Source organism: Gracilinanus agilis, chromosome 3 (genome assembly GCF_016433145.1).
Source record: "Gracilinanus agilis isolate LMUSP501 chromosome 3, AgileGrace, whole genome shotgun sequence".
In the NCBI taxonomy this organism is placed as follows: Eukaryota; Metazoa; Chordata; class Mammalia; order Didelphimorphia; family Didelphidae; genus Gracilinanus; species Gracilinanus agilis.
In genome coordinates, this window is record NC_058132.1 from 53,252,351 (window position 1) to 53,274,361 (window position 22,011).

The window sequence follows — 22,011 nt, forward strand, 5'->3', positions numbered from 1 at the left end:
TGAACATTTCCATATACAAAGAACAGAAAATGATTGCATATGAATCTGTGAATTTTATCTGTATAGATTGTATTTTTAAAAAGTCTAACAAGTTCAACACATTAACTTCAAAGCCATCCTGTTTATCTGTCTGTCTCTGAACTTTTTTCTGTCTCTGCATTAAAAAAAAATGCTTCAATGATACTTTCTCCTTTCCTTTCCCCCCATCATTATGGTGATGATAAGCCTTTCCACCTGAGTTTCACCTAATTAAGAAAAAATCCTTCTAGAAAACAAATTTATGTATCAACCATGCACCCAAATATGTCTCATTTTCTGTTTCCATCCCATCACCTCTGACATGAGTATATATATGTATACATACACATATATACATTTATTTTATATATGTATATATTCATGTACATGTATACATGTGTGTATAGACATATAATGGACATGAACATACTAACACAAATATATGTAGGATTAAGTGGCTTGCCCAGAGTTACCATCAGGAATTGTCTGAATTCAGATTTGAACCCAAATCCTGCTGACGCTAGGTCTGCTGCTTAATCTATTGTGCTACCTAGTTTCCCTGTGCTTTTTAGTGCTTTTACTAGAAATGGGTATTATATTTTTTCAAAAACCATTTTTGTATAGATATGTAATATCTATATAATATAATATATCATAGATATATAACATAACCAACAAAACTGATATGGCTTCTTCATAGTTTTTTTTTTATAATTGAACCTGCATTACTGATGTGAATCCAAATTGGTCATAGTATATAATCTTTTTATTATGCTGCTATATTCTCTTTCCTAATATTTCACATTGATATTCAGGATTGATTTTGGTTTATGGTTTTCTTTCTCTGATTTCTCCCTAATTTAGTTATCAGGAATATAATAAATTATTCTAAAGGTCCTTCTAGCCCTGGCTTCAATCCTCTAGAATACTGGTTGGAGGATTTTCTAGGCATTAGAGTAGAAGCAAAGGAATTCATTTCCACCCAGTCTGAAACTGTTGCTTTAAGCCATCTTTGATTCACTAGAAGAGGTCTTGCTGAGCCAGGATCCTAAAAACACACTGCAGATCACTCTGTCAGGCAATGCTCCAGAGGTTGCTCTAAGGAATCTGAGTGATCTGAATTTCAGGAATTTTAAACAACTTTTCCTCTACCCTTGGCCAGAATTTACTAACTCCTTCCTACCTTGTCCCATTGGCTGCAGGGGAAGAGAACCAACCTGGATGGCTAAGCCCTGATGAGGACAAGAAGAACAAAGCCCCCTTCTGGTGTCCAATCTTGGCCTGCTGCATCCCTGCCTTCTCCTCACGTACACTTAGCCTTCAGGTGAGTACAATCTTGGCCTTTCTGTGCTGAATAGACATAAAAAGTAATAATTTTCTTTCTTGGAAAGTGGAATAATCATAAAACAAGGGTCTGAGAGTTGGGGAGACAAGCTTTATCATCTGTTTAAAGTATGATGCCAGGTAGTCCCTTTCTTTGCTCTGTGTTCTCCATCAAATCAGTGAGGACAATTGCTGCTTATTAGAGTTTGCCACAGTTGTACCAGATACATTTTTTCTTTCTAAATTTTTCTCTTTTTACCTTCAATATCTTTCTGACATTCCAGATCTGGTACGCTCTCTTTTCATCTCTTTCTTGATTTTATAAATTTTGACCCCTTCCCTGTTCTACTCCTTTCTTTTCCATTCCAAAGAAGTTTTTCTTTGCTCTTTCTTTAGTCAATAAGCATTTTTTAATTTAAAACATTTATTTAATTAATTAATTTAGAATATTTTCCCATAGTTACATGATTCATGTTCTTTCCTTTTCCCCAGCCCTCCCCAACTCCCCCCCCCAGCCGATACTCAATTCCACTGGCTTTTACATGTATCATTGATCAAGACTTATTTCCATATTATTGATATTTGCTCTAGGGTGATCATTTAGAGTCTACATCCCCAATAATATCCCCGACAACCCATGTGTTCAAGCAGTTGTTTTTCTTCTGTGTTTCTGCTCCCACAGTTCTTTCTCTGGATGTGGATAGCTTTCTTTCTCATCAGTCCCTCAGAATTGTCCTGGATCATTGCATTGCTGCTTGCAGAGAAGTCTATTACATACGATTGTGCCACAGTGTATTTCGTCTCTGTGTACAATGTTCTGATTCTGCTCTTTTTGCTCTGCATCAGTTCCTGGAGGTCTTTCCAGTTCACATGGAATTCCTCCAGTTCATTATTCCTTTTAGCACAATAGTGTTCCATCACCAACAGATACCACAATTTGTTCAGCCATTCCCCAATTGACAGGCATACCCTCGTTTTCCAGTTTTTTGCCACCACAAAGAACATGGCTATAAATATTTTGTAAAAGTCTTTTCCCCTATGATCTCTTTGGGGTATAAACCCAGCAGTGGTATGGCTGGATCAAAGGGAAAATGGTCTTTTAGTGCCCTTTAGACATAGTTCTAAATTGCCATCCAGAATGGTTGGATCCATTCACAACTCCACCAGCAATGCATTAATGGCCCAGTTTTGCTACACCTCCCCCGAACATTTACTACTTTCCTTTGCTGTCATGTTAGCCAATCTGCTGAAGTGTCAGGTGGTACCTCAGAGTTGTTTTGATCTGCACTTCTCTAATTATAAGAGATTTAGAACACTTTTTTCATGTGCTTCAATAAGCATTTATTGACCATATCCTGTGTACAGGCACTGTGGATACAAATGTAATAAATGAAAAGGTTCCTGCCCTCAAAGTTCTTAAGTTCTACTAGAGAAGATGACATTAGCCATATACAGACTAAACAAAAATAAGATAGTTATGGAAGAAGGGCAATAATAGCATTTGGAAAGATTAAGAAGGGCTTCAGAAATAAGTGGTGGGTAAGCTGAGTCTTGAAGGAAATGACAATTCATTTCTGTTTCCACCATCTTCAGTTCTCTTAAGGGTTAGAGCCATGTCCTCTACTTGGAGTGGGGATTTTTTTTCCAATTTGGTTTGTCATAGTTGGCCCATGAATCAAACTCTAAAGAGTCAACCTAGAACATTTATTAGAGCTGGCCGAAGCCTTGAACGATAGAGCTAAAAGGGGCTTAGAATAGGGAATTTTAGAGCTGGAGGTGTCCTTAAAGGTTGTCTAATCCAAGACCTTTTTTTTTTTGTGAAAGGAGGAAACTGAAGTCTAATGTAGAAGAGTCTTTCTGCTGGCCAGTCTATTTTTTTCTACTTGATAGAAATGTAAAATTATATTATATATTATATTTATGAGAGATATCCTTCCCAATTTGTGATTCTGGGGTTTTGTGATTTCTTTTGTCTCCTAGCATCTGAACTGAAGAAATATCTAGTTGACAGCTAGAAAAATGGGAAAACTGAATCTTTGAGTTCCCCCAAATTCTCTTAATCCTTAGTCTTCTGAGCCAGATGATGAGGGACAGGAAGGGAAGACCATAGCTGCCTTTTAGGTGCCCAAGAGCAGCCTCCTTTCTCCATCCTATGCCTAGGACAGTGCCTTGTGCCTAGCAGGAGTGGTTAATTAATATTTCTAGAATTGAAATGAATTATTTCTCATCCTCCTTGAAGGTGGAAAACCTCAATGAGATTATTCAATGATAGGAGCAGGACAGACCATCTTAACCTTCTAGCCAATGATGTAAGGCATTTCCTCTTTGACCTTCCTGGGCAAGTGTCCAGTTTTCAAGCCTTGAATTGCTTAGGATAATAAAGTTGTCCCAGGAGAAGGGTCATATTGGCACTGAGCAAGGAGTTGAATTTGGCCTTCTCCCCCAAATCCTCATCATCTGGGCAGTCTGAATGTTTTCATATTTTAATTTGTGGCAGATTAGAACAAGGACTAAATCTTATTGGCTCCATTAACTCTAGTAGGGCAGGTCAAAGTGACTATCCTGAGGACCTTCAAGAGCCTTAAAAGAACCACGAGGGAATTTGGGAGATGAGTAGAACTCTTCACCCTGTGACTAATTCTGAGCATGCGGGGTGGTCACAGAACCTGTATTATCAGCCAGTTAGCCCATTGCATGGAATACCTTTTTATTATATTTTATTATAGAGCACTGAATTTTCAGGCATGAGTCCTTAGAGCTGGAAGAGATAGAGTGTGAGATAGAAAACCAGAGAGGACCCTTAGGCCAGAGAATGGTAGAGCTAGGAGGGAATTTAGAATATCTTAACAACTGGGAGGAAACCTAGAACATTTATCAGAGCTGGCTGAAGCCTTGAATACTGAATAATAGAGCTGAAGGGGGCTCAGAGCAGAGAATTCTAGAGCTGGAAGTATCCTTAAGATCATCTACTCCAACACCCTTATTCTTCAAAAGGAGGAAACTAAAGTCCAATAGAGAAGAGATTTGACCAAGCTCTCCTAGTGAGCAAATGATCAGAACTGAGCCTGAAACCCTGGTCTTCTGCTGCCCAGTCTAGTGTTTTTTCTATGATGGCTACTTGATATACATGTAAAATTATATATACATTATATATAAATTTAATATTAGCATCATCTTAAAATTTTATTTTAATATAAAATGTTATATATAAAGTAATATTTTATTGATTAGAGATGAGAGAAAAGACACCATTGTAAATGATGGAAATCATGGCAGGTGGAGATAGTGGGAGCTAGAGAAGTGCAGAAAACTTTGGATGCACAAGCCTAGGAATTGGGAAGACCAGGGTTCTAGTCCTGACCGACCCAAATGTTGTCATGGAGATGGCACAAGATATCAAGCAACTCACTAAGAGTGTAACTTACAAATGGGCCACCTTGACCAGTAGAGGGAATTTCTGGCCTGGGGAATTCTCTATACTCATGAAATTTCTGGGGTTGACTGCTTCTCCCCCCTTCCCACCAGATGCCAAAGGGCATAGGAGCCAGATGTGGGGCAATGGAAGAGGACCTCAGAGGTTATCTAGTCCAATTTGTTAATTTTCCAGATGAGCAATCTGAGTGAGGCACAATGAAATTTCACAAAGAAAGTGAAGTGACTTTTCCAAGCACATTGCTTGACACATTAAGTAGGTGCTTAACAAATGCTCATTGACTGACTGACCAACACCTGAAGGGCCATCATAGAGTCACAGACTTAGAGCTGAAGGGTAGCCTCAATCCTTCTTACTCCAACATGCTCATTTTCCAGATGATGAAGGTGATGTTAAGTGATCTGCCCATGAGTAGTAAAATGAATGAGGTCAGAATGAGGGCCAAAGGGTACAAGTTACACTTGAGCTCATTATCTATCATTCATTTCAATTCTCCCCACTGAACCAAACTTCCATTTATTTATTTATGTATGTATTTAATAAATTTTTTTGAATTGAAAAATTTAAATTAATGAAGAATATTTTTCCATGGTTACATGATTCATATTCTTTCCCTGTTTCCCCCTCCCCCAAGCCAAGGAGTAATTCCACTGGGTTTTATATATGTCATTGATCAAGGCCTATTTCTATATTATTGATATTGAACCAAACTTTTAAATGCCTACTGTGTGCAGCACCAAATTGAATAATAATAGTAACAAAACCAATAGCTAGTATTTAGAAAGCGCTTTAAGTTTTGCAAAGTACTTTATCCATTATCTCATTCAATCCTCACAACAACCCTAGGAGGCAGGTGCTATTATTGTCTCTATTGTAAGTGGAAAGAGGCAAATGATTTGGCCAGGGTCTGAGGCTAGATTTGAACTCAGATCTTTCTGATTCTAGGTCCTGCGCTCTATCTACTACACTATTTAGCTGCCTCTTAAGAGGTTCACATTTGTAAGAAAAATTCAAGACTCTGCTCTGGCACAAGGCAGCCAGAAATAAATTTATTACTGTCCTATCCAAGAATGGTTTGTTCAAAAGAGAAAACAAAGGGCAGTTTGGAAAACCTTATTCTGACCCGAGCCTCTTTTAGTTAAGAATTTATATTGTTCAGAGAATGAGGCAAATTCCACAGAAAGATTAAAACAAGGATAAATTCAATTGAAAAAACTCTTTTATCTTCTGTCTTAGAATCAATATTAAATATCAGTTTCAGAGCAGAAGAGCAGTAAGGGCTAGGCAATGAGGTTGAGTGACTTGCTCAGGGTCACATAGCTAGGAGGTGTCTGAGGTTGGTTTTGAACCCAGGACTTCCTGACTCTAGGTCTGGGGCTCTATGCACTGTGCTACCTAATTACCCCTCAGAATTGGGGACTGCGGCCATATTAATGTTAGGAGGCACAGCCTTAAAGGCGATGCCTTTCAGGAAAACCCAAGTTGTAACAAAATGTCTACTGAGTCCTGGACAAAACTAAGAGATATTTCTTTTGGTCAATAAAAGGATTCTTGTTTTTTTGCTCTGGCCAAGGGTATACTCAAGAGACACTTCTCTTAATTGAGTTAAACAGACATTTCTACTCCTAGTTTCTGAATTGTCTAGGAGATCCCTTACCACTAGGCTGATTTGTCTTCTCTTGAAAGAACTGATTGTCTTTGATAAGGATGAAACAAAGGAGTTGAGACTGGGACAGTCTCCTTGGCATTAAGGCTTCTATTCAGAAGAAAGTGGTTAAGGTTTTTTTTTTGGTCCATACAGGAGAAAATAAAGACTTTAGATTAGGACACTGACATATTCTATCTTAATAGTTTAAAAGAAATTGGAAGCCATAATGGGTATACTTCTGCACCAACTGTAAGGTGTTCAATGGGCTGCCTCTTGAGATACTGAGATACTGAGCCTCTCATTCCCTAATATGTTCAGTCAGAGCCTGGATAAAACCTGTTGATTATAGGATGTTAATATTAAAGGAAGATTCCTTGAAATAGATGGGATAGATCAGTGAGTCCTCTCCAACCTGCCTCAAGGACTTTTCTACCCAGCCTAAAAGCTCCTAGCATACCTGTTACAGGTAGGAGACCTATTCAAGCAATTCTTTTTTAAAAATGTTTATTAATTGATTGAGGAAATTATAGAAGCCCTTTAACCTTTCCCTAGTGTGGCTTGGGAAGCATGGATTGGTCTATTGTAATGGGTAGCTGATTTGAAGTATTTGAAAGATTATCAAATGGGAGATGGATTAATTTTATTCCACTTGGCCATAGAGGTGAGAGGGCAGAACCACAAGCCATATATTGAAGCTACAGAGAGGCAGATTTCAGTTCTGTGTATAGGAAAATCATTGGTGTTGTCCAAGAGAGAAAAATGACTTATCTTGGATAGTAGAGAGTCATCCAGATGGGGAGGCGACCCAGAGTAGGACTATATCAATAATCAATCAATCAATCAGTTAATAGACATTTATTAAGCACTGACTATGTGCCAGGTACCATGCTATAAGTGTTAGGTGACCATTTGCTAGGAAGCGTCCTAGATGTTATCCCTGTTTCTAGCGTGAATGGACTTGCTTCATTTTTTTTCTCGGTAATTTGAATCATCTCACTGCTGCCCTTTCTACCTCTGAGATTTTTTCAGTCTAGGATTTTATGTGTGGGTCACCCTTTATTCATGGGTCACCCTTGGTGACTTTGAGTTTGTGGTCCTGTTGGAAGCCAATGGGGATAGGGAGGTAGTGATTCCATGATGCCTCTGAGTTGGGAATTTGAAGACTCTACTTGAAGGGCTCTCCCTTGAAGAGTCTCTGTGATATCTCCTTTCTAACACTTGATTTGGCTGGGTGCCCTCCTCCAGAGAAGACTGTCTCTCAGGTAGGGGAAGTAGGGAGGGTCTGCCATCTGCTCCTTTGCTCAGGGGAAGCCCATACAGCATCCTCATTTGAAGCTTTCAGGAATACAAAGACATATAGGCTGAGAATAGATTTGCTCCTGGGGAGTGCTGTGCCATCTTTTTGGGAGTGGGGTGGATTCCACTGTGCTTGTGGGAATAGTGAATATGGGTCCCATTGGTTTCTGGGACACTCCCCCTCAGCGGCTGTTCCTAAATCCACTCTTCCCTGATTGTTGCTTTCCCCCCTCACCTGTCTCACTTTCTGTGATATCTTCGCTCCCTCCCTCCTCCCATCTCACTCCCTTCCGGTACAGATGTGCCCCAATCAGCTTTCCATCATTAGAGTGAATTCGGTCTTCCAAACATCGTTGGGGCTTCATCCAATCACTGCCAGTAACAGATGCAGTATCTCTGGCTTTCTGGTTATGGCTTCTTGCATTCCTTCCATCCTCTCTCAATAATCAAGATGAGTTGTGGAGGAGGAGGAGGATAGAGTTTGAGGGATGGCAGCTTTTGCTAGAAATATGGCCTCGGGATTGTTTTTAATTAGATCAAATGGCTGAGTCATTTTCTCTAGGGAATGCTGGGGAGGTATGCCAAGCATTTGGTTGGTTTCCTTTCAATTCGACTTTTATGAAGGGCTCATGTGTAAAGGCTGTATGCTAAATCTGACTTGTGATGCTTCTGGGGGGTCACAGAGCTGTCCCTGGGTTCTCAAGTTTTGGCAGGTCCTTCCGAACTGTAAAGCCTTTGAGTATGGGATGTTAGCACAGGTAGGGAGGCAGAGCAGGTGAACTGTGGAGAGCAAAGAGATAGCAATGACTCAAATGAAAGAAGGAAGAAGCATTTATTAGAGGATATAAATACAAAAGGAAGACAGATCCTGCCCTGAAGTAGCTTATATTTTAATCATGGGAAACCCCATTTGTAAGGGGCTGATGGCTAGGAAAGAATACTGTGATCCTGGAAGTCCCAAGTTCAGTATATGGAATAGTAGAGCAGTAATTTAGACTTTTCCATCCCAATGCTGGGAGAGCCCACCCCTCTGAGCTAGTATTCCTCAAACTGAGCTAGTATATGGTGCCGCATATGCTGATAAGAGCAAAAGAAGAAAATTGAATGAGGACTCATCTTGGCAAAGTCTGCTCTTCTGAGTTTCTTTCCTTGCTTGGCTTTTTATCTTTATGATTTCTTTGGCTTTTAAATCATAGGGGAAAAACACTGAATTTGGAGTCAAGAGGGTGTGGGTTCAAATCTTGGCATTTTAATTTATTAAACTCTATGAGACTTTAGGCAAATCCCTTTTATCCAGGGCTTTGTTTCCTCCTCTGGAAAACAAAAGAATTGATTTGAGTGATGTCTGAGGCCTCAATAGGACCATCAGATATGATAGTATTTGAAATATCACATGGGAAATCTGCTCCTATATACAGTTATAAATTTCAGATTGCGGCTTGGAATCCTGTAGTCTTTGTCCTACACCAGCAGAGGGCAGCACATGCCCTAAGAGAAATAATACAGGAGAGTAATACAGGGCCCCTGATATGGATTATGCCTAAGGAGCCTTAAGCGTCTATTTCTGGGTCCTTCCTGGGGAAGGAGAGCATTGGCTTTGATAGTAACCATAGTTGCTGTAGGAAGAAGTGGCAGAGCTCACTGGAAGAGGGTTATGAAAGTCCCAGGTTCCTTTCACACAGGATGTTCAGCATAGTGAGAGATGTTTCCATAGCTTCTGGGGAATCTCTACCCATATTTTCCTCTCAGGTTCTAAGCAGAAATATTTTTCTTCTATAGCAGATAAGTCACTTGCCTAAAGCCAATACTAATAAAACAGAGAGTGACAGAGAGACAAGTAGGTAGCACAATGGCTAGAGCTCCAGACCTGGAGTCAGGAGAACCTGAGTTTGAAGCTGATTTTAGCTTCCTAGCCGTGTGACCCTGGGTGGGTTTACTTAACCCTGATTGCCTAGCCTTTGTCCTTCTGTCTTAGAGTCCTTACCAAGACAGAAAGTAAGAGTTAAAAAATAAAGAAATTGAATTACAAAACAGAGACTAGAACTCAGGTTTTCAGACTCTCTTTATGTCATTTTATTTTTCATTTGTCCTCTTCGGGCCTCAGCTTCCTCATCTGCAAAATTAAAAATGAAGGGGATTGTATTAGATGACGTCTAAAGTCCTTTTCAACTCAGAAAGCCCAATGATTAAGTGATTTATTGTTGGGTGAGGGGAAGGATTGGTTGAAGTATTTTTTTGTATGCTGGTATCTGTAGCAACATGGACTCTTAACTTACCTTCAGCATGTAATCATTCAGTCATTCAACAAACCATTGCTCAAATTGGCTACGATATGTCATCTCTTCCTCCTCAGCTCAGGTCCCTGATCCACAGTCCAGTCCACTCCCCTCTCCTAGGCTTCTCGGCAGTCAGCACATCCCTCCCTCAGGGCTACCTCTGGGTAAGTATCACCCTTTAACCTGTGCCGAGGATATACCACATTCCCCTGGACCTCCAGTCAGGAAAGAAAGAAATGGTCCCCTGGGTGAGAGGATTGAAGTATCAGGCCCTTAGATCCTATTGGTATTTCTAGGGCTTGTTTTTGTCCTTAAAAGATCAAATTGGAATGTGAGACTGTTAGAGCTAGGAGGGAGGAACCTTAGAAAACAGACTGTCAGAGCTGGGAGGGATCTTAGAACAGAGAATGTCAGAGCTGGGAGAGACCTTAGAACAGAGAATGTCAGAGCTGGGAGGGAAGAATCTTAGAACAGAGAATGTCAGAGCTGGGGGAGACCTTAGAACACAGACTTCGAAAGCTGAGAGGGAGGAACCTCAGAACAGAGAATGCCAGAGTTTGAGGGTACATAGAACAGAGAATGTCAGAACTGGGGGGGATCCTTAGACCAAAGAATGTCAGAACTGGGAGGAGTGTAAGGCTAAGGATTATAAGGATACAGGGTGAGGTATTAGTTCTGTAGGCCTCATGGTTCCAGAGAGGCCAAGGTCACTCAGTTGACCACTTCCCAAATGTATCTCATTGGTTATATGGGGGATTAAGGGAGATAGTGGGAGTGATTTTGGCCAGCCCACCCCTTCAACTAGAAATTTAACTCAAAATTCCTGCCCTGTTGATAACATTCTCTTTGTAGAGGAAGGTCATATCTCTTTTAGAGTCACAGGATTGCTAGTTAGATGAGACTTCAGAGATATCTTTGGCTTTAAGTGATATTAGTCTGAGTGATGTTGGAAAAAACACCTAACTAATAGGTGCCTCAGTTTCCTCTTTTGTAAAACGAGGGGACTGAACAATAAGATCTTTGAGGTCTCTTGCATGGTCTATGGTCCCGTGGTCCAATGCCCTTATTTTACAAAGAGGAGAAATAATTACTCTGAAGTTACACAGCAATTGAAAGGACAAGGATTTGAATTCTCTTCTGAGAGGACCTTTCAGACTGAATCCCTGATCTGAGAAGATGAAAGATCTTTCTTGTTTATTATTACCTTTCCCATTCTAGATGCCATGGAGGGAGGAGATAGGGGAACATTGTACTTGGGGACATCTACCTATTTCTCCTTTATTTTTGCTTTCCTTTGCTCTTGGGCATTATTTCTGATCATTCTCTTCTATATCTCTGTCCTTCCAGGTTGCTGGTGGCCAGGATGGTGCTGGTGGCCAGGTGGAGATCTTCTCACTGAATCGGCCCACGCCTAGAATGGTCAAGTCCTTCTCTGTGGCCTCACCAGTGCTCTGCATGGAATACATTCCAGAGAAGAATGAGGAGGATGAGGACCAAGAATCAGGCAGGGCAGCCACGGACTCCTCATCTACTGTACATCCAACCATCTGCCTTGGGCTTCAGGATGGAAGGTGAGAGGGCCTGGGGAGGTCATTTTATACTCTCTGATCTTTGGATTACTTCTAATGAATGAACAAATAGATAAAAGAAAGAAAAAGCATTTATTAATTGCTTACTGTGAGTCAGGTGGGCAGCTAGGTGGCACAGTGGATAGAATGCTAGAACTGGAGTCAGGAAGACTCATCTCTCCGAGTTCAAATCTGGCCTTAGACACTTACTAGCCAGCTGTGTGAAGTCCCTTCACCCTGTTTGCCTCAGTTTCCTCATCTATAAAATGAGCTGAAGAAGGAAATGGCAAACCACTCCAGTCTCTTTGCCAAGGAAACCCCAAATGGTTTCACAAAGAGTTGGATATGACTGAAAATTGCTCAACAACAACATGTGCCAGGGATTGTACCAAGACCTGGAGATATAAATCTCAGCAAGTAAGACAGTTCCTGCCCTCTAGGAACTTACATTCTAAGGAGTTAAGAAGGGGGATGGTGGTCAGGGTCAGAAGTATTTTGGACTGGCAAGTGAAAGGGGGACATGGAGATGGGAGTTCCATGCACTGATACATCCTTTTTGGGAATGGAAGTTGACCCGATTATTGTTTTCTTGTGGTTGTATGTATGTTTGTGTCTCTTGGTCTGTCTGTCTCTCTCCTCATGCTTCTCATGATTATCTCCTTTAAGCCATTGGAAAATGGTCCTGTGAGCCAGGATAGGTGTCCTCAAATCCTTTTTTACAGATGAGGAAACTGAGGTCCATATTTTTACAACTTCTGAGTGGCAAAACTGGGACCTAACCAGGTCTTCTGAACTAAGTTTGGTGGCTTTCCAGAAATGATGCTGTAGTTGCTTCAGATCTGCCTCGACCTCGGGTCTTAACCTGGTGTCCAGATTTCAGTTGTTTGTGAACTTGGATGGGAAATTTTTTTAAAAATTAAAATATAATTGATTTCCTTTTTAATTCTATAGATTTTATTTTATGCATTAAATACATTTTTCTGAGAAACGATATCCATAGGCTTGATCAGACATTGCCAAAGGGATCTGTGACCCAGAAGAGTCTCTTATGGGAAGGCAGGTTTCAAGGTGTGTCAAAGCTGAGTCTTGCCTTTGTCTCTTCCCAGCATCCTAGTGTATGGCAGCGTGGACACAGGTACTCAGTGCTTGGTCACTTGTAAGAGCCCAGGGTTGCAGCCTGTCCTGTGCCTCTGCTACAGCCCCCACTACCTCTTTGCTGGTCTGCAGGATGGGAACGTCGCTGCCTACCCCCAGAGCAGTGGTAAGGAAAATGGATGGATGGGGAGGGAGCAGAGTTTTTAAGTATTCAGCTCTCCTACTTGCCTGTTTAGCAACAAGTCATTCTATTCCATTCAATTTTATTTCATCTCATTCATTCCATTCCAACCAATTCCACAAGCATTTATTAAATACCTACTATGTGCCAGTGATGGTGCTAGGCACGGGAGATTCAAAGCAATTAATGAAATGATCAGAGCCTCTCAGATCCATTAAGGGGAGCGAACAGGCATGTATGAAAGTAAGTAATCACTACATACCTACAAAGTGATTTTTGGGAAAGGACATGGTAGGATCATGGGAGGTGGCTCTTTGGCTGAGCTTTGACAAAAATAAGAGTTGGGGGATGGCCAGTGCAAAGTCCTTCCCAGTTCTGACATTCTTTAAGTCCCTCCTGTCTCTGACATTCTGTATTCTTAGTTCTTTCCCATCTCTGAGGTTCTGTGCTTAAGTTCCTCCAGGTCTGAGGTTCTGTGTTCTAAGGGTCCTCCCAGGTCTGACATTCTATGCTCTAAGGCCCCTCCATGATACAATATTCTCTATTCTAAAGTCCCTTCTAGGTCTGCGTTCTCTATTTTAAGACCCCTCCCAGCTTTGACATTCTGGGTTCTAAAGATTCTATGAATGCTGACATTAGATGTTCAGTCATTCTGGGTTTTATGCTATAAAAGAGCCTCGTGCTTCAGTTGAGGATGGGGTGGGATCATCTCTAAGGCCCCTTCTTAGAAGCCTCAGCTTCTACCATGTAACGTACCCAGAGCTGTTGGGGCTGGCAGGGGAGTAGGGATTGGAGGTAGAAATACTCTTGCCAGAGACTGATCCATTTTAGTAGTTCTTTGAGATTTCCTGTCCCCAGGATTCGGTTTCTTTCGATTTCTCTCTCAAGGATGGGGAGGGAGCTTTTGACTCAATCATAGGAAGGAGCAGAGCCATCCAAGGATGGAACTTCTGCGTCTGGCAGAACGGAGCTCCCCATCACTGGGCTGTACTAGGCAGTGGCAAGCTGACCAGCTGTCGGGGATGCACTAGAATGGATGGCTGGGTTGGGTACCAGGTTGTATTGGGGAATCTGAGGTCCTCGTGCTTCTCTGATTGGCTAACAGTGCCAGGAGTGAGCCAAACCCACGAGTGCGGAGCCTCAGCCTGGAGAACGATCAATCCTTCTGGTGGTGAGGACGATGGCCATAGATCCTGTTTCCTTCCTTTTCCCCTCCACTGCAGCTCTAATTGCTGTGTCATCCCAGCCTGTTGCAGGGTTATAAACGGATATTTGTACTGAGCTTTTTTTTTTTTTTTTTTGCCACTTGGCAGTATGTTGGTATTTTTAATTAGCTTTTGATAAGGCATTTATAGTTTTTAATTAAAGGGGGAAGAGGGAGGGAAAAAAAAGCCCCTCTCACCATCAGACAGAGCGTGCGGGTGAATGTAAATTTGTGCTTAGATCCTCAGAGATCTAGACCAGTGATTCTCCAGTGTTTCTGTTCCTAGACCACCTTCTCTTCCTTATTGGACTTGGCACGATGGGAACCAGGCCTTTTCCCTCTATCTCCCTGCCTTGGCCTTCAACCCTTGGGCATGGACTTTTGGTCTTTTGTGACCTCTATTACATGATCCTTATTATTTGGCACTGAAAGGGGTCACAGACTGGGGGATCAATGGCTTGGGGGCTTTCAGCTCAGTGGAGAAGAGAGGTTGTAGGGAATGAGGTCAAGCCAGTCTGGAGCTGTAAACCCATCTATTCATCCCTTTGATCTTTTCTTTTGAGGATTTCTGTGACCTGTCGAGCAGAATGCCAGAGAATATCACAGAATATTGGAGCTGAAGCTGAATCTGGAGTATAGAACGTCAGAGCAGGGAGAGACCTTAGAACAGAGAATATCAGAGCTGGGAGAGACCTTAGAACAGAGAATGTCAGAGCTGGGAGAGACCTTAGAACAGAGAATGTCAGAGCTGGGAGGGAGCTTAGAACAAAGAATGCCAGAACTGGGAGGAACCATAGAACAGAGAATGTCAGAGCTGGGAGAGACCTGAGAACACAGAAGGTTACTGCTGGGAAGACCCTAAAGACATGTCAGAGCTTAAGCCTGACAAACAGGAACCAACAACTCAAGGTTCCAAACAGGTAGATTTCACCTGCAAACAAGATGAAACTTCTTACCCATCAACACAAACAAACATGGAGAAAACTGCTTTGAGAGTAGTGGGGGAGGCCCCTGCCCCTGGAAGGATTCAAGAAAAGGTTGGACAGTCATTTGTCAAAGTCATTGCAGAAGGGATCCCGTTCTTGATCTGGTTGGCTCAGATTGCTTCAGAGATCCCTTTTAATTCTGAGGTATTGGGATTCTAAAAATCAAGTCACGTTTATCCCCAAGGCTCTCTACACAGCTGCCCTCTGCCCTCCCTTCCTGGGAGGAACTAGAAAAGCTGATTCTGAGGACAATTCCTCTCTTTACAGATCTCAGTCTAATTTCCATTTGTTTCCCCCTCTCTCCTCAGCCCTTCTCCTGCTGACTCCCTGAAAGTCCCCTGTCACTCTCCTCCCAGTTGGAGCTTCTATTAACTAGAGGGCCAAAAAAAAGCTCTGCTGTCCCTCAGAGAACAGGACCCATCTAACAGGTGAGGAAGCCTGCAGCAAAATGTCTTGCCTTGAATCATGCATCAGACTACTGATGTGGCCAGATGTCCCAGCTCCCAATTCCCTTATGCTGCCTGCAAGGTAACAACATAAAGACATTTAGGATGTTTTAAGGTTTATGAAGCCATTTTCCCCATACAACACAGAGCAGTAGGAAGAACAACTATGATTATCCCCATTTTCCAGATGACAAAGCTGAGATTCAGAAAAGAGAAATGATTTGTCTGAGCTGGGACTCAAACCCAGATCCTCTGACTGTCAGGTCACAGGTCCATCCCTCTTTCCTTTCTCCTCTATCATAATGCAGTTGCAGCAGAGCTGTGTTGCTCTCAAAGCAGACTTTTCAAAAGCAAAGACGTTCAAAAGCAGACTCTTCAGAAGACCTAAAATTGGATCTTCCTTCAGCCCCTAGCGGTAGGGCCTTGGACAAGTCACTTTGATCATCTCTCAGTCTCTTTTCTCATTTGTATAATGGAAATATGAATACCTGTTATGTTCTCTCTTCCCCCCTTCAATTCCCCCAAAAACCCTCTGCTCAAGGATGCTATTTTTAAGAATCAAATGATACGATTTAAGTCAAGAGCTTTGTAATCCTCAAAACACTCCAGAAACGGAAGCTATCATTATGGGATTACAGCATATCTCAATAGCTAATCCTAGGTTCAATGGGGTGGGGATAGAGAAGAGGACCAGACTTGAACTTGGTCAGACGTGCCACAACTGCCCAGACCGTGCACCTTACTGATGGCGGAGAGTTGGCACGGTGGATGGATGAGACCCTTCGAATAGTAACCAGCCACTGGTGAGGCACCCAAACGCCTCTTGCTCACCAGGAGAGGCTGGAATTGGAGCCAGAGCCCTCCCCACCACACCGGCCACCTCTCCGAAGCTCCAAACACATCCTCAAGATGGCTGGCACCAGGCACCGAGCACGTCCGATGTGCCATGCTTACCCAAAGATAAAAGCAAGCGTGGAAAGTGCTGATGCTCCTAATAAGTCAGTAGGACTCCAGGGGACAAGAGAGAAGAATGGGAAGCATGATTTGCAGCCGCACTCTCCCTCGGTGCCAGGAAGATGCCGTGTTAATAAGGAGCGACTTCGATGGGGAAGGGAGGTACAGGAAGGAAGCTCAGACCCTGAGACAAGAAAGAAGGCTGGTTCTCTGGGGCCATGGATGAGGAGCCCACTGCCAGGAGGCCTGACTCACTGCCAGGAGGCTGCCCCCATCGAGGGATGCCAGGAGCCTCTGCCCTCCCCACCCCTGCCCCAGCGATGGGGAGACGGAGGAGACAGCTCAACAGACATCCCTTCTGTGATTGTGACCACTCAGCAATTCTGCCAGCCTGGCTCTAGACAGGCCCATTAGTCATCCGGTGACCCGCAGGCCTCAGCCTTTTATCTGTCCTTCAAATCCAAACTCAGAATTCCACCAACATTCATTAAATGCCTACTGAGTACACAGCACTGAGCCAAGACCAAGAGATGAACAGTTCATCCCCCAGGCAATTCAGTCCAGTTCAAGGGAGAAGACACACAGAGATAAAGGATGAGAGATTGAGAAGCCCAAAGAGACCTGGGAGGTCATCTAGTCCAATCTTCTCCTTTGAAGGATGGAGAAACTGAGGCACAGAGAGGAAACGGCTTGCCCAAACTCACGGAGGGATCTGAATCCAGGGCCCCTAACTCCAAATCCTGCCTTCTCCCAACAATAAGCTGCTAACGCACTGTTTCACCGATCCTTTTTTTAATTCTTTCTTTTGGTCTTAGGAACAATTCTAAGGCAGAGCAGTAAGGGCTAGGCAAATGGATTAAGTGACTTGCCCAAGGTCACACAGCTAGGAAGTGTCTGAATCCAGATTCAAACCCAGGTCTTCCCAATGACAAGCGTGGCACTCTATCCCCCAGCTGCCCCTTATTTCAATCTTGTCTAAAGTCATCATGCCCAACAACGCCCAGGAGTGTGCTAGAGCCAGCTCTGCCTAGCAGATTGTTCAATTTTCATTGTGAGTATCTATGCCTCAGAAAGCAGCAAATGCTACAAATTAGGGCTCGATTTATTGTTTTCTTGATTGTCTAGACTCCAGAAAGTAGTACTAACACAGGTGAAACTGAAAAGTGTGTGTGTTCGACATTCCCAGATCCCACCCCCATCCCCACAGCAAGGAGCACATAAACACTGAGCTCTGCAGGAATTCAATAGAAGGCTCAAGGAATGAAGTTATCACAAGACTAAAACAAACAGTTAATAAAAAAAAATAAACATATCATATTTTATGTTAAATAATAAAATAATTTTCATTAAAGTATATTAATATGAACAAAAGTAAATAAATTATGACTTATATCAAATAATAATTGATAATATTAATAATAATAAATGAATAATAAAAATATAAAATGTCTTAAGGTTTGCAAAATATCTGTCACTGAAGCCTCACAGAGCCCCTAGCAACACCTGATATTCCCAGATGGAGAAACCAAGTCAAGGGAAGAAGAAAGTCATAACCAGAATCTTAAGATTTGGTCCTTTGGGTTTCAATGCTAAATCCAATTTTCTGTGGTTTACCATCTGCTAGTAAATTGGTCCTACAGCTATAGTCCATGAGTCTACACATGGTAGATGATAATAATAATATGTAATATTATATATAACATGATAGCTACCATGTATTTAGTGCTTTAGAAACACTTGCAAAGTGCTTTGCAAATGTTATCTTATTTGATTATCCCAACAACCCTGAAAGGTAGGTGCTTTCATGTATTGTCCCTATTTTACAGATGAGGAAACTGAGGCATGCTGAGTCACAGAGCTAGTAAGTATCTGAGGCTGGATTTAAATTCCTGACTCCATGCCCCAGGACTCTAGTTACTGTGTTCCCTCTACTCGATGGGGCAGGAAAAAGTGGGAAGTGGGGGTTAAAAAAGAACTCCCCTTGACACTCACATGGGCAGGGCTCCAAGTGAAAGGGGACATCTTAGGGCTTCCCTCACTGAAAGAGATGGAGAAGCTGAGGGGCAGAGGCCGAGCCTCCTTCCAGGGCACATCGAGATTAGTGGTGGAGTGGGAACCCAACCCGGGTTTCCTTCTTGACATCCCCAAGCCAGGAATCATTCCACCACACTCTATTGACTACTACACAAAATGGCGCCCTCAACCAACAGCTAACTTGAACAGAATCCCTCAGTACTGCTTACTCCCCAAATCCATCAGATACTGAAATGGAGCAACCTTCTGGCAAACTCTATTACGTGGTCCTGAGAGACGGGAGCGACTAAGCGAATCACAGCCCCTCTGGGCCTTAGTTCCCTCGAATATAAAATCAGGCAGTGGGCCAGATGATTTTTTTTAAGGGAAAATCTTTCTGGCACTTATCTTCTATGTACTAAGGGCTCTTCCAGCTTTAATGCTTTATGTTGTTTGGGGAATATGGAAATATATATTGTATGAAAGCACTGATATAACCCATAACAGACAATTTACCTCTTTGGGGAGAGGGAATAGGGAGAGAGAGAGAATCTGAATCACCAAATGCCAGAAAAGAATTGTCAAAAATTGTTTCCACATGTAATTGAAAAATATCTAAATTTAAAAATTTAAATTTTGTTTAAACTCTTAGCTTCCCTCTTAGAATCAGTACTATGTATTGGTTCTAAGGCAGAAGAGCAGTAAGAGCCAGGCGATGGAGGTGAAGAGACTTACCCAAGGTCACCAAAAAGAAAAATAATAAATGGGGGGGGAGGAAGTTAATGGTGTCTGTTATCATGGTCCTTCCCAGCTGTGATACTTTATGTTCTAAGGACCCTCCTAAATCTGACATCCTCTGATTTAAGGTCTCTTCTAGCTGTGACAGTCTCTCCCACTTCTGACATTCTATGTTCTAAGACCTTTCCTCGTTCTGACATTCTCTGAAAATGTTCTAAGGTCCTTCCTAGCTTCCTCTGTTCTAGGGGCCTTCCTGGTTCTGACATCCTATGTTCCAAGGCCCTTCTGTCTCTGATCTTTTCTCTTCAAAGGGCTCTCCCAGCTCTGACGCTTTATATCCCCCTCAATCACTGATATTCTAAGCAACGTCCAAGTTCCACTAAGGCTTCTAAGACCCTTCTAGAACTAATATTCTGAATGGGAAGATCTTATGTTATAAGAACATCCCATGTCCTATGGGCCTCTCGACATCCAACATTCTGAGCCTGGAGTGACAAGGCAAGTAAGCTCAAAACCTGTCTCCAACACTGCTGCCTGGATTGAATGGCGGAAAAGATTCAAAAGACACAAAGGGGTCAGGGAAAGGGTGGGCCAAGGGGCACCTTCTGGTTTGGAGACTCCATTATGGCTGAATGGTTGAAGGAGAGGTAGGTTAGGCTTAGGGGAGACTGGAAGACCCAGAATGTCACAGCTGGGACAGAGTTTAGAACCCAGAATGTCACAGCTGGGACAGAGTTTAGAACCCAGACTATCAGAGTTCGGACAGAGTTTAGAACCCAAACTATCAAAGCTAGGAGAGGTTAGAACCCAAAATATCAGATTTGGGGCAGAGTTTAGGTAGGACCCAGAATGTCAGAGCTGGGACAGAGCTTAGAACCCAGAATGTCACAGCTGGGACAGAGCTCAGAACCCAGAATGTCAGTGCTGGGACAGAGCTTAGAACCTAGACTATCAGAGTTGGGACAGAGCTCAGAACCCAGAATGTCACAGTTGGGACAGAGCTCAGAACCCAGAATGTCACAGAGTTTAGAACCCAGGCTATCAAAGTTGGGAGGAATGCTAGAACATAAAATGTCAGAACTAGGTTAGGTTTGGGGGAGACTGGAAGACAAGAGCCCTAACCCACAGCTGCTACGTAGATGTCTATCTCTGGCTATTCTCCTTACAGATACATTCCAAACTGGAAGAAGCCCCTGGCACGTGGCGATCCCTTATAGCTTAAATAAGGCAATCTGGCCTCACCAGAATGCCTGGGCAGCCTCATGCAGATACCTTCACAGTGGGTTATGGGCTGAGTGATAAAATCCGGAATGTTGCTGACACAGCCTCACCTGCAGGCACACAATATTTCTCCGCCTCCAAATGCCCCTGTTAGAGACTGTTTCTATAAATCCCCAAGGCGAGCAGCTCAGCACTCAGGGCCATTATTGCTGAAGTGATTCAGGTAAGGCAAGGAAAGGATCAATTGGCCATTGGGCTCCAGGGAACGGGGGCCACAAGGAACCTGACAAACTGCCTGGCTGACGCTGAGGCGCCATAAGCCATGAGGCTGCCTGCTGGAATTGGCATCGGCATCACTCGGGGAGTTAGTACTGCCAACTGCGGGAGGGTGGCCCAGCAGCCTGAGGATCAAGGACCTTTATTATTTGATCACTTCTTAAAGGCATAAGACAAGCAGGATACAGAGGGGACAGAATGTCGGAGCTGGGGGGCCCTGGGAACCCAGAACATCAAGGTTGGGACAGAGTTTAAAACCCAGAATTTCAGAGCTGGGACAGTTTAGAACCCAGAATGTCAGCATTGGGACAGAGTTTAAAACCCAGAATTTCAGAGCTGGGACAGAGTTTAGAACCCAGAATGTCAGCATTGGGACAGAGTTTAGAACCCAGAATGTCAGAGCTGGGAAGAATGTAAGAACATAAGATGTCAGAACTAAGAAAATCCTTAGAACACAGACTGTGAGAGCCAGGAAGGATCATAGAACCCAGAATGTCAGAACTAGGAGAAACCTTAGAATAGAGAATGTCAGAGCTGGGAAGACCCTCAGAACCCAGAATATCAGAGCTGGGAGGCCTTAGAACATGAAATATCCAAAGTGGGAGAGCCTTAAGAACACAGAATTCCAAAGCTGAGAGGGACTTCAGAATTTCAGAGTTAAAACATTTCTTAGAAAACAATGTCAGAGACAAAAAGGAGGGATCTTAGAATAGGTAACTGAGCTCTCAGAGGGCCCTTAGAACCCAGAATGTCAAAACTGGGAGGAACCTTAGAACACAGGATGTTAGTGGTCGGAGGGGACTTCAGAAGAGCAAAATATTAGAGCTGAGCTCAGTGGTGCTTCAATTTAACCAAGGTCATAAAGACAATGGTCTAGTCCAGTAATGGGCAAACTATGACCTGCGGACCAGATGTGGCCCCCTGAAATGTTCTGTCGGGCTGTGCGACATTATTCCTAATCTGATGAATACAATGAGGATGATACAATACAATGAAAGAGCTGCCTTAGAAACAGACCAACAGATGAGCATTTCCTTTCCTTTGGCCCCCTCTTTAAAAAGTTTGCCCATCACTGCTCTAGTCAGATCTAGAAATAGGCTTTCCCTGATAGCTAGATAGGGAGATCCATTTGCCACTTCATCTTTTTTTTTTTTTTTTTAATCCTTACTTTCCATCTTGGAGTCAATACTGTGTATTGACTCCAAGGCAGAAGAGTGGTAAGGGCTAGGCAATGAGGGTCAAGTGACTTGCCCAGGGTCACACAGCTGAGAAGTGTCTGAGGCCAGATTTGAACCTAGGATCTGGCTCTCAATCCACTGAGCTACCCAGCTGCCC

General features: G+C 42.8%; 1 protein-coding gene across 1 annotated transcript in view; it reads left to right on the top strand.

Moving 5' to 3' along the window:
- Positions 1-22,011, top strand: part of ARHGEF10L (Rho guanine nucleotide exchange factor 10 like) — a 52,679-nt gene that overhangs the window by 29,887 nt on the left and 781 nt on the right. Inside the window, exons 8-11 of the mRNA XM_044668697.1 lie at positions 1,221-1,342; positions 10,072-10,158; positions 11,342-11,565; positions 12,669-12,823. Of these exons, the coding sequence (XP_044524632.1) occupies positions 1,221-1,342; positions 10,072-10,158; positions 11,342-11,565; positions 12,669-12,823 (588 nt within the window). The remainder of the gene's footprint in view (positions 1-1,220; positions 1,343-10,071; positions 10,159-11,341; positions 11,566-12,668; positions 12,824-22,011) is intronic.